Source organism: Ursus americanus, chromosome 23 (assembly GCF_024610735.1).
Source record: "Ursus americanus isolate L20-20 chromosome 23, mUrsAme1.1.p, whole genome shotgun sequence".
In the NCBI taxonomy this organism is placed as follows: domain Eukaryota; kingdom Metazoa; phylum Chordata; class Mammalia; order Carnivora; family Ursidae; genus Ursus; species Ursus americanus.
Window position 1 is genome coordinate 425771 of NC_142149.1, and position 13114 is coordinate 438884.

The following is a 13114-nucleotide window of genomic DNA, read 5'->3' on the forward strand; positions in this document are numbered from 1 at the left end:
GTCCCCTCCAGGACACAAGGTGGACGACAGCATGGTGGACCCTCCAGACCAGCTCAGTACCACCAGGGCCCCACCAATGGAGCATGCCGTGCCCGCGGAGGCTGGCCCACACTCCTGACGCACAAAGAGAGTCACGAGAGAGAATAAAACGGTGGTTCTTTAAGCCACCGAGTTTTGGTGGCTCATTACACAGCCATAGGTAAGAGAGACAGCAATGAACTACTGTTTTGTGATGAAACTTAACAGAACTATTTTTTTGCCCTTTAAATTATATGGACGCCTAATTTGGACAAAAGTAACTAAAAACTTTTTTTTCAACAATTCAATATAAAGATAAAGCAAAGTAAAATCCTAAGCCTTAAATTAAAATTTAAAAAAAAAAAAAAAAAAACCAGCATCTGGCCTGGCAAGCCTGACCCTGCCCCACCATGCCAGATGTACCATGCATGACGGGAGGCCTGACCCCAGTTCACACCAGCTCTTCTCCCTGTCCCCAAGCCAACACCACATTCCAGCCTCATTGACAGCCACAGATTAAAGACCAAGCAGTTTAAGCAGGGAAAGATATAAACTTTCTCAAAAACTCAGCATCTCAGTTATACAGAAGAACAGGGGCAGCGAGAGGCACACAGCCCCCACCTGGCAGCGGTGCACAGCCGCCCTGCAGCGAGCTCGGTGCTCAATGCCGGTCCCGGGCATGCACTGGCAGGCCCCTGCGGCAAGGCGGCTGAGGTCCCCCCAACCCCCCACGAGGAGGACAGCAGGCAAAGATTCCCCGGCACAAGGGTGAGGAGAGAAAGGCAACAAGAGAAAAGGCTCACTCGGACCTTTCAGGGAGAGGACACCCGTGAGTGTGGCCTCCGAGGGGAGATGCATTTAAGACTAAATCTCAGGGTCTACCTGCTGCTACTACACGTGCTGCAGGTTCTGAAGAAGATCTCACACATGGTGTCTTGGTTACAACATCGAACACTGGTCAGAGTCCCACCTACACCCAGTCAATCGCTATTCTAGCCGCAAACACATCTAACCCTCCAGCCCAGGAACGTCTGGGCAGCACTGAAATGGCGCTCTCGAAACCGAAGCAGGGAGCTTCCATGAGGCACACAGGTGGTGCCTGGCTGGCCAACCCGCTGGTGACGCTGCTCCTGAGCAGCTCGGTGGGTGCAAACACATGAATCGTAGCTGCGGGCAGGAGGAATATCAGGTGCATCTCTACGCCCCGAGGGCTCAACTCCTACACTTAAACCCCTCCCACTGGAACAGCCGGCTCCAGTTTCAGCCAGCGAGCGAGCGTGAGAACAGGTCCTGCTCTTGGGCACCGTCAGCCACCGACTCCCGACCTAACCGCTCCCAGCGCTGCCCGTCTCTGGTAAGTACCCATTTCTTCTCAAATTCACGTTTTCTTTCCAAACTGCTCTCAGATGTATCTTGAACTAACTATCTGGCTCAGTGAGCCACCTGCCTGGTCTCCGCTCTGTCTTGCTCTATTCTCGGAGGATTACTCAGGACCCAGCAGGTGCACCGCTGGAAAGGAGACCATTATTACAAAACTTTTAATAAGGCTTACACTTTATTCTAAGAGTACGAACAAGTTTACTTGGAAATTAAGTCCTCCTTTCTACATAAAATTTAAACTAAAACTCAAACGTATGTAAGTGTTTATCTGTTCCTTACCTTAAAACTACAGTAAATTTCAACATCAAAGTCATGTATATACAAACACATGTAAACATATATACATATGTGTTTAGACAATTGCTGAACTTATAGGTTAATTTTAAAACTTTCTGAAGTTTAAAGTAAGCACTGTCTTTTTTTTTTTAAGACTTTACTTATTTGACACACAGAGAGAGAGAGAGAGAGAGAGAGAGAGGGCACAAGAGCTGTAGAGGGAGAGGGAGAAGCAGGCTCCCCAATGAGCAGGGAGCCCAATGCAGGGCTCGATCCCTGGGATCATGACCTGAGCCGAAGGCAGACACTTCACCAACTGAGCCACCCAGGAGACCCTAAAATAAGTACTGTCTTGACATGTGCTTACCAAAACAAAAAGAACAAAACCAAAGAGGATACCTAAGTATACAGAAAGAGGTTTTTTTCCCTTACAAAGTTTCTCATAAACCTGTAATGACAACAATTATTGACCAAATGGCCAAGTCTGACCAAAGCCACACTTTACTTAAGCAAATTCTGTCTACATTTATTATCTTTATTTTGCATTAACAAAGTCCTCCCCGTGCCTCAAACTGGTATTGTTCGGGATAAACGAGGCAGGGACGCTGAGGGGCACTGGCTCTAGTGACAGGCTGTCTAACGTTAAAGCTGCGTACGTTTACTAGTAAGAGCGTGTGTCTGTAACTTGGGATCTCTGGCTGAAACCAGAAAGAGCCCTAGTTGTTTTTCCAGATCCAATCTTCCTAACTACCTTCTAGAAAACTGTCTTTCTCCCTAGGTCATGGTTGTCCTGAAGTTTATCCTTCATTTTAAAGAACCAAGAGTCTGGGAGGGAGTGGCGGTTAATCACTGGAAAAGCTCAATTGGAGTAAAACTCACAAATCTTGTTCTTGCGACACCCCAGTGGGTAGGCGACAATGGCGTGTCCTTGGGTTATGCAATAACGCCACATCACAATATTGTAATTATAGCATGCCCTTCAAAACGCTCTACCTGACGAGGCTCCCTGCCAGACAGCCGGACAGCACAGAAGGGACCATTACAGCCTTAAGTTCAGTTCACAGGGTAACACGCATGACAAGCATACTTGGCCAGTCCGTCACAGCAGTGTCCTATAAAGCTAAGCTATAATTACCTCTATTGTGTCCTATCAAAGTTCAAAAAAAAAATCTTTTTCTACTGTCTGTTTTTTGGATTTCAAACTCCTTAGAAACTTTTTAAACATGCCAGCCACTCACTATTATCTTAACAACTGGCAACGACATTAATTGTCCACACTTACAAACCTATCGAAAGACAGTGCATTGGCAATTCAGAACTTCAAAAACAAGCAAACAAAACCCTGTGGCCAACCGAAACCACAGGCTGCTCAAAGTGCTGTGTGGGCAGTTATGCCCAGACGCCGGGCGGGCCTGTGAACAGGAGCCCAGCAAGAGGAGAAAGGCGGCAGCAGGGCCGGCTCACCGCACTTTCTAAGGCAAAAAAGTACATCAGTTCAACACAAGCAGAAGTTTAAAATGCTTGATGTCATAAAAGGACCATCTTTAAATAAAATAGGAAAACCTCTGGAAGCTCACACAGGGCCCTGTGTGTGGCTTTAAGTCACCACCCCCCCCAGGGACCCGCCCCCCAGTGTGGATGCTGTGTACACGGGTAGCCTAGTCTGACAGGACTCCGAGAGGGAGGTCACAGAGGCAGGCGGAGGACAGACCCGACCAGCATTTCAGTGACAGCCACTCTGACCCTGACGGAGGGAGGGACGGTGCGTGAGGAGCAGCTCCCAGCACTTCCTGCTGCTCAAGAGTAAACATCATTGTGACACACAAACCTCCTTTGAGGACCAAGCTAACATCTGAACTTTAAAACGTGCTAACGCTGCGGTTCTGTAACAAAGGCCAAATCAAAGGGTCCTGCATGGTTAGCAGCTCTCCAGATACAGATTAACTAAGACAGACGCATGCCGTCTCCAGGAAAAGGCTGTGTGAAACACTTCTCCGCACTTTAGAAAAACCTCACTCTCAATGCAAACCCAAACTTACTACAAACGGTTAAAGCTCTCGATTGTGTTGTTTAGGCAACAATACCCTTTTTTCGGAATATTTAACACCAGCAGCTGCCAGCAAGCACCAAGCCCAGCGGATATAAACTGGCCTGGCAGAGACTGTCACAAACCGCGTCCCTACAGAGGGCGAGACCGACGAGGTCCGGCAGTCAGGTTGAGTTCCTTCACCCTGGTAAACCCTCACAGAACTTGCAGACTGACATCATGCTAGATAGGCTCTACCCTTCGAAAGCTTACAATAGCCTCAATTTTAACCCACTTCTTTCTCTGACATTACTGCCTTTTTATGACCAAGTGAATACACCCATCTCCTTCGGCATCTGAAGCAGCTGTTTTAATTAGTGAATTGTGCAACCCTGAGAGGTCAGTTTACCCAAAGTTACTAACACTACTGCACCTGTGAGTCCATCACAGGCTTCCCTTCCCACAGGTCAGCCCTGGAATACTCTCACCTCGTAGGGCACTGGCACGATCCCCAGAGAACCCGTTTACTGTTCTTGGGTGCTAACTGAACAAAGAACAAAAATGCAGACCAGAACTTTACACATGACATCATCTGACTGAAAAAGTGTATACTAATATTAACATAAAACCAATTATTACCCAAATTATTCTTCTGGGTAACACTAAGATAACTTAAATATAACTTGCCTCCTATAAATATTTGATAAATTTAACATAGGTTTATTTATGTGTTTGCCTAAAAGGACCAGCAGTGCTAAACAAAACTGCTTCTAAAACGAACACAGCATTATCTAACACATCTGAATCATTCTCCTAAGTCCTGAGGGAATTTCTCATTCATCTGCGCTCCGGGGTTTTGGACGCGGGCGGCGTACCTGTGCCCACTCTCGGTACCAGCGTCTGGGGTTTTGGACGCCGGCGGCGGCGTACCTGTGCCCACTCTCGGTACCAGCGTCTGGGGTTTTGGACGCGGGCGGCGTAACTGTGCCCACTCTCGGTACCAGCGTCTGGGGTTTTGGACGCGGGCGGCGTACCTGTGCCCACTCTCGGCACCAGCGTCTGGGGTTTTGGACGCCGGCGGCGTACCTGTGCCCACTCTCGGTACCAGTGTCTGGGATTGTGGACGCCGGCGGCGTACCTGTGCCCACTCTCGGTACCAGCGTCTGGGGTTTTGGACACTGGCGGCGTACCTGTGCCCACTCTCGGCACCGCTGGACTCCGGGCTCACACCTGATAAAGTTTTGCAACTGCCATCATTTTAATCACGGTGCTTCCAGCTAGTGATGAAATCACTTTTCGGATCTTTGCCATGACATATCCTATACAATCATGGGAACCTGACTTGCAGAGGTTCTCACGCCTTCAGAACCAGGGAGCATGGTGAGACGTGCCGGCACACGCCCGCTGACTTATCTAGCTGGCCCAGGTTGGCTGGAATCACTTCCTGACAGGCAGCAAGGAAACTGTGCTTTTATAGCCCAGAGCATACCTACCCCCCAAGGTATGGGCTGAACTCATAAAGAGTTATTTCACGTTTTTCCCTTTAATAAGAGGGGAAGTTTAGAAAGACACAAAGCTATGCTTACAAGTTTAACATGCTGGGCTCTGACACTGCCACACTGTGCGAGAGGATGGGGCAGGGTGAGCCAATGAACCCTCCCCAGGGCTCTGGGACGCCCCCCCCCCCCCAGTCACGGTCACGGGGCAGCCAAAAATCTCATTTCTCACCCAAAATATATGCCTCACCACTACTGCTCTACAAAACTCCTCCCAACAGAAGGGCCACAGACATCAGCAGAAACCACTTCTTAGTAAACATACATCTTTGGAAACAATGGATGAGGATAAAGCAGTTTCTTGGGGTGGGGGGAGTGCTTCTTTGTGTTTTTAAGGAATATGAATAAATGAGCAGAGAAACCAGTTTGCAGAGAATAAAATCAGAGCACTTTCTCAGAAATTTAAGGTAGCCGAGTGAAAACCCAAACTCCACCTGCTTCCACCCCTCCTGCACACCACCGATGACCTCATCGCAGTGTGTGGGATGACAAGGAGAGGCATTTCAGAGAAACTACATTTTATTTTGTGAAAACAAGTCTCTTCAATTTCCCATATGTATTTCTCTATTTTTAAAAGGCTGTTTTCCAGATGAACATTCTAACCACCCAATGTCTAGAAGGTGATGCTTTATCCACAAAATCCCACGAGACTCAGGACTGACCTCACTTGCCTATTCCTTAAAGCAAAACGACATCTGAAAACCGTTTCGTTAAATCATTTCCTTTTAACTTTACTTTTAAGCTGTTTGAAAACATTTAGAAGCTGAAGCTCTTGAGTGAAAGAGCGGGCCCTGACTCCTCCCGCTGCCCTCCAGCCTCCCCACCCACACGCTTACTGCTAGACACAGTCACTCCATGGGCTGGTCCGGGGCACTCAGCCGCGCCGCCGGGGCCATGCGAGATCCTCCCAGAACTCACGTCTTTGTTCTCGGTTTCGGGTTATGAGGCAGAGAGAGTGCCCCAGGGATGTACGGAGCAGCCTCTGAAGGAAACCAGGCTGAGACCTCTGGTTAAGCCTGGGAGGGGGTAGGCATCAGGGAGAGGAGAGCCCTGGGGGAAGGTATAAAAGGCCAGAGACACCTGCAGCCCAGGACTTTGCCAAGGATGGCCCAGGGCCCACTTCCCAAAGGGTAAAGGCTACCACGATCCAACCATCTCTCAAACAGGCACCACCATTTGGAGGTAAGGCCAGGAAAGGCAGACAGGTGCCCTGGACCGGACATGCTCTCAGCTGTCCACACACATCTGTGTTTGCTGGCCGGGCAGGCGCGGGGTGAGCACAAGAACTTATTCCACAGTGAGCATGAGGTGGGCGGTGGAAACAGCAGCGAAGGAGAACGTTCAGTCCCTCACAGGGATCAGAAACTCAACTTGATAGCATCTCAAAACCATCTGAGTCAACATAAACACAGCACTTACATCTGTATTTGAGACAGCATAAATGCAACTAACTGATAAAGCTGACTTTTCATTTGATTTTGGAAGCAGTAGGGTGGGACCGTATATCTAAATATTCTTTTCTAAGTACACACACGTAGAACACAACATGATTAAATAGGACAGGACAGTCAAGGAACACTGACCACATGTCACACTCAGACCTTCCCGGCTCTAAGTAAGCAATGTGAGTGTCACACGCAGGCCGGGCCCCTATAGTCATGGTCAGCGCAGTCAGACCAGCACTACAGACTCCATGGACATGGGTTGGGGGGAGGGGGTTCCAACAGTCACTTGGCCTCAGTCTACAACCTTCGTGGCATCAGAGGCCTCAGGTCACAGGATAAAGATTCCCAAAACTCAAAGAACTACAGGTGATCTCAGAGCTGACACTAACACACCATACTCTTCTTGGCCCCAAGACAACTCTTTCAGGTCAGACTTGAGAAAACAGGAACATCATGGGGGCGGGCGGCCAGGTTACAGGTAGGGGGCAGTTGCTCATCTCATCCTTGCACCGACGAGGGTGGTGACCGCTCCGTATCTCTAGGTGATCTATTACGAAGCTGGGCTAATAGGCTCTGCTCCTCTGTTGCAGCACCCAGCCCCAATGAGCAAGACTTCCCCTGTCAGACCCACGGCACGTGGAGCTGTCTGCAAATAGAAGCACTTGGAAAGGAAGCAAAGGAGAAGCAGCAACCGCCAGATCTTAATTAGACAGGAGCCAGTAGTGTTCGGACCAGAGAGAACACCAACGCCTATACCACAAGAAAGAACATGAGTCTTCTCAAAGAGCGAAAACCAAAAAAACCGCATTACATCCCAAGGCCTCCAGGAAAGCCCTTCAAGTATAAGTGTTTCCAGTGTCCTTTCACGTGCAATGAAAAATCACACCTTTTCAACCACATGAAGTACGGTCTCTGCAAAAACTCCATCACTTTAGTGTCAGAGCAGGACCGCATCCCTAAGTGCCCCAAATCTAACTCTCTGGACCCTAAGCAACCCAATCAGCCAGATGCGGCAGCAAAGCCCACCTCCACCAAGCCCGTTGCAAACGGGCTCCCACACTTTGATGCCAAGCTCCAGCAAAGCCTCGCCAAGGATGACGTGAAGGAAAACCTGGAACTGCACGCACGTGGGCCCCACAGGTGCCCAGGACAGAAGCCTGCTCTCCATGAGGAAGCAGCACCCCTGAGTCCAGCCCCAGAAGCCAGCAGGGGTACCCAGCCCGTTCTGGAAGGCATTGTGCGGCCCTCGGCATTTGTCCCAGTGGGAGAGCACAGACTAAAAGGGCCAGAACACACTGAGGCCCCGGAACTGCTGGCACTGCCCAACCCCTCGGCCAAAGCCACCTCCTTCCACACCAAGTCTGCATTCCACGCTCCCAGCTACCCATGGAAAGCTGGCTCACCTTTCCTCCCGCCTGAGTTCCCACACAAAATCCCTTCTACAAAAGGGTTTAGTGCCATTTCCCCTTATGTGCACCCTGCGATCCCAGAGTACTCGCCGCACTTTTACACAGAGCATGGACTGGCTACCATCTATTCACCCTACCTACTTGCTGGGAACTCACCTGAGTGTGAGGCCCCCCTGCTGTCCGTCTACGGGGCCCAAGACCAGAGGCACTTGCTGCCTCCCCCGGGGCCAGTCCCGAAGCACTTGAATCCCCCCTCGGCATATGACCATTATAGGTTCTTTCAGCAGTATCATTCCAACCTGCCAATTCCTTATGGGTTTTACAGACCAGAGTCTGCGTTCTCCTCCTACGGTCTCAGACTTCCACCTGTCGCGGGTATTTCCAGAGATCAAAGCTCCCACCTACTGGATGAGGCTGCCCTGCTCTACCCGGCCTTGAGTCCCTCCAAGTCAAGTCCTTCCAGCACGCACAAAAAACACACCGAGTTTGAGAAGGAGAGCCCAACTCCCGAGGCTAAAGATTCCTCCAAAGATGAGCAAAGGGACACAGAGGGAACCAAAATGAGCCCTCGAGCAGGAAGCGCAGCCACAGGGTCCCCAGGAAGGCCAAGTCCCACCAACTTCACACAGACAAGTCAGCCGTGTGCCGGGCTGTGCAGCCTCTCAGACAAGCCAGCCTCCAGCGCCCTGGGAAGACTCCATCAGCCCGAACACAGCCTCACAGCCTTCAAGCCTGTCAAGAAAAGCACAGAGTGCCCACATTCCCAAGCTCTGGAAAACAGAGACGAGTCTGCAAAAAGGTAAGAAAATTTCATTTTCAAAATCTCCAAAGCATGTCTCTGGTTGTGCTCAATTAGCCAGGCTTATACATGCTCAAGATGCTTCAGACAAGTAGCTTTTTTTTTTTTTTTTAAGATTTTATTTATTTATTCGACAGAGATAGAGACAGCCAGCGAGAGAGGGAACACAAGCAGGGGGGAGTGGGAGAGGAAGAAGCAGGCTCATAGCAGAGGAGCCTGATGTGGGGCTCGATCCCATAACACCGGGATCACGCCCTGAGCCGAAGGCAGACGCTTAACCGCTGTGCCACCCAGGCGCCCCTAGACAGTAGCTTTTCTAAGCAAGGTTCCTATTAAGACCTCTCTTTGCCTCTTCCAGCCTTGACACTATGAACGGAGATGCTCCAGGTGAGACAGGAAGTGCCTCTCATGGTACAGAGGCCACACCTTCCAGCCCAGAGGATGGCTCCAGGACAGCTCCACTGAACCTCTCCAAGAAACCAGAGGCTAAACCAGCCACTCACAGCCCTGTGTACAAGGACTTTGCAGAGCTGCAGGACATGCCTCTTAACCTCTCGGTGAAAGATCCCTGCAATGCCCTGACTCCAAGACCTTCCTTCCGCAGCCCATCGCAAGAGGCAGAACCTGCCACCACAGCTGCTCAAAACACGGAGAGGGAAAGTTCTGAAGACGGGCCAGACCACACTCAGACAAATCAAAACGGCCTTGACGCTGCTGCAGTGCCATCAACAACCCCTACTGTGAGGGCCCAGGACACAAGAGCGGTGGACAGCAGCGATGAGCAGAAGCAGACGGCGGCCGTGGCCCTCTGCCAACTGGCAGCCTACAGCCCGGGGAATGTCCGGGTGGGCGATGCAGAGCCCACGGCCCCGGAATCCACCTGCCAACAAGACGGACCCACTCTCAGCGCCACGGAAAGCCAGGAGGCTCAGTGTGACCTCAGACCCAGAGGGCAAAAGAGGACAAGCCCAAGGGATACAGGGAAGTCCCCGCAAGGGACTAAGAAGGCGAAGCAGAGCGACACAGCCAGAGTGCTCACTCTTCGGAAAAGAACACGGGTGTCTTAGCGCCCAGCTCTCGCGGGTGCAGACACGCCTTCCAAAGTCGGTTGCACAGCAGCAAAGCTCATCTGGCGCCTTTGCTTTATCTGGTCAATTTTTACAACACAGTTTCTTTTTTCTTCTAAAAAAAAAAAAAGAAGAAGAAGAAGAAGAAGAAGAAAGAAAAAAAAGAAAAGAAAGAAAAGCTGCAACTTCAGTTTCTGTAAATATTAAGCATGAATATTCAAAGGTGCTTCTACTCTTGGTTGTAAAAATATTTAAATAACTCATACCCTTAAGACTGAGCAGTTAAACACTGCCTTTTGTTTTTGTAAATGTCACACTGAGTACACAGACTAAAAGACAGCTTTTAGGTACATGCCGTCTTATAGGAAAGCTTTTAAAAATACTTTTCTTATAAATACCTTAGCACTAAAACAAACTGCTTTAGCTGTTTTGCTGTCGAATCTACTGTGTGTTTTCAAGTAAATAACAATTACTGAAAAAAACGCCAGGAGAAAACATTTCCAGCACTGTCATTAAAGTGCCCTATGTAAAAACTATGTGATTTGTTATGAGTGAATAACACGCAAACATCAAGAGGCTATTTATACACATAATTTATTTCCAGCAGGGAAAAGCGTATTGCTGGTGCAGCTACTGCTAGCGTGTCCTACTTCCTCATGATGCTACAGTGAACTTCCCGACTCATTCAGCCTCATTTTCCACTTTCTAAAATGATGTATATATTGCTAATTTTCCAATAAACTCATAGGTGACTTAAAGAATCCATGAACTCTGTGTGATGCTTTAGTCTGCCATACCAAACAAACGCGATGAGGAGGGGAATGAGCTGAGGCAGCAGTTCAACAGAAAAAGGGCACCTGCCTGCGCGTGTGCGTGTGTGAGCACACCTGCATGTGCGGTGCCGCAACTGGCAGCCACCAAGTCTGGGCACGCACACCCACCTGGGGCTCCCCAGGCTCAGTTCCTACAACTGCCACCTGAGAAAAGGCCATCAGCACCGGTACGCCCCACCCCATGGGCCTTCACAGGACCCCTTCCTCCCACTTTTCAGGAGAGCCCCTGTCCTCTGACACATCACCTGCGGTATCAACAAAGGGCCGGTGCGCACAGCAGTGCAGTGCTGAGATGTGACTTCAGACAACCACACGCCGTTAACCCAAAACACCTACTCTTACAACACAAACCTGAGGAACACGCGCCCTCCCTTCACTAGCATGCCAGGGCTCTTTCGTCTTCGTACACCAAAATGTTTTGACAAAGAACAAAAATAAGATACCCCTACTTTCCAGCAAGTCAACGCTCTGCAGAAAGCAAAACCACACATCAGAGGTTGTGTTCCAGGCTCAGGACCCAAAGCCTGGCACCCTACAGACAAGCTCTCACCTTGTGCTTTACGCACAACAACACAGACCTTCCACGTCAAGAGCCCAAAGATTCTGAGACCACTATGTTTTACAGCTCACCCCAAAGTGTCAGGAATCATCTTAAGTGTAAGAAGAGGAACAAGGACAGTTAACTATCCAGCCCTCCTGCAACAGTGCATCATGGGAGGAGATGCACACCTCAGAGCTCTTGGGGAAGGCAGAGGCCATCACTACTTGCAGATTTTCACTGGGGAGCTTTGTATGCCTGCAGCATCATGACTGATCCCTCCTCACATAATTCCCCCAAAGGTCACATATCACAGACACAGCCATGGAGACCCCAACAGGCCCTTCAGATCTGTCTCTAAAAGCACAATGGAGGCGCCTAGGTGGCTCAGTTGGTTAAGCATCAGACTCTTGATTTCGGCTCAGGTCATCATCTCAGGGTCATGGGATCCAGCCCTGTGTCAGGCTCCACACTCAGCAAGCAGTCTGCTTGAGATTCTCTCTCTCCCTCCCCCTCTGCTTCTCCCCTCTCCCCACACTCTCTCTCCTCTCTCTCTAAATAATAATAATTTTAAAAGTACAATGGAGTCCTAGATCTTTGTAACAAAAAACAGTCTTGCTGATTTTTTTAACTATTCTACCCTCTGTATTCACTCGTGACCCAACTTAAGAGCTCAAAGTTTTTAATCTTTACATATAAAAAGTAATAAGCCCTCAAAAAGTTAAATACAGAATTATTTCCCTATGACCCAGCAATTCCACTTCTACGTAGTGGAAGTACCCCAAAGAAGTAAAAACAAAAACTCAAACAGGTATGTGTACACCAATATTCACAACATTATTCACAAATTAAAAGATAAAAGCAACACAAGCATCCACTGACAGATGAACAGACACATGAAATGTAGATTACCCATACGATGGAGTATTACTCAGCCACACAAAGGAATAAAGTTCTGATGCGTGCTACAGCATGAATTAACCTTGAAGACCTCTCGCTCAGTGAAAGAAGCCAGACACAAAAGGACAAATGTACAACTCCACCTGTGCGAGGCACCTACAATGGGCAAATTCATAGAGGCAGACAGACGAATGGTTACCAGGGGCTGCAGGGGAGGGGAGAGGGGAACTTAATGGGGACACAATTTCTGTTCAGAATGATGAAAAGTTTTCAGAAATAGTGATATTGGTTGTACAAACTGTAAATCTGATTGATACCACTGAATTGTACACTTAAAAATAGTCAGCAAGGCAAGTATTTATGTTACATACATTCTATAATGTTTTTTAAAAAGAATACACCAAAACCATTAAATCACGTATCTTCAATAGGTAAACTGCATGTTAAGTGAACTGTATCTCAATAAAGCTAAAGGGGTCCTTGAATTCATACTGAAGAGGAAAACAAAATGCTGACAACAACCCTTCTGAGGAGGCTTCCCAGCAGCCCGTGGCAGTCTGCCCCCACCACTAGCTCTACCCTGCACCACACGCCACACTCCATGGGGAAAGAGGGCATGTGTGGGTATGAAATGAAGCGCACACACATTCATCAAGGAGAAAAGCACTTTAATTCAGAAAGGCAGAACAACTACTTCACATACTAAGTCAAACAGGTCTCACAGTATTCAATTCTCTCTCTTTTTTTTTTAATTTTTTATTTATTTTTAAGCAATCTCTATATCCAATGTGAGGCTCGAACTCACAACCCCAAGATCAAGAGTTGCATGTTCTTCTGAGACATCTCAGCTCCCTTCATACACTTTTC

The 13114-nt window shown here is 48.7% G+C and overlaps 2 protein-coding genes across 3 annotated transcripts in view; one reads left to right on the forward strand and one right to left on the reverse strand.

Annotated features, from left to right (window-relative positions):
• Positions 1–13114, reverse strand: part of TBCD (tubulin folding cofactor D) — a 160421-nt gene that overhangs the window by 100812 nt on the left and 46495 nt on the right. The window lies entirely within an intron of this gene.
• Positions 1253–10744, forward strand: ZNF750 (zinc finger protein 750). Its single transcript, XM_045774879.2, has 3 exons — positions 1253–1372; positions 7292–8909; positions 9268–10744. The coding sequence occupies exons 2-3, from the start codon at positions 7471–7473 to the stop codon at positions 9974–9976; spliced, it is 2148 nt and encodes a 715-aa protein (XP_045630835.1). The 5' UTR covers positions 1253–1372; positions 7292–7470; the 3' UTR covers positions 9977–10744.

Bases quoted from the DNA above. Each gene is read 5' to 3' on its own strand.
- ZNF750 (XM_045774879.2), top strand. From the start codon at position 7,471: ATGAGTCTTCTCAAAGAGCGAAAACCAAAAAAACCGCATTACATCCCA. The intron at 8,910-9,267 runs GTAAGAAAATTT...TGCCTCTTCCAG, and splicing joins AGAGACGAGTCTGCAAAAAG to CCTTGACACTATGAACGGAG.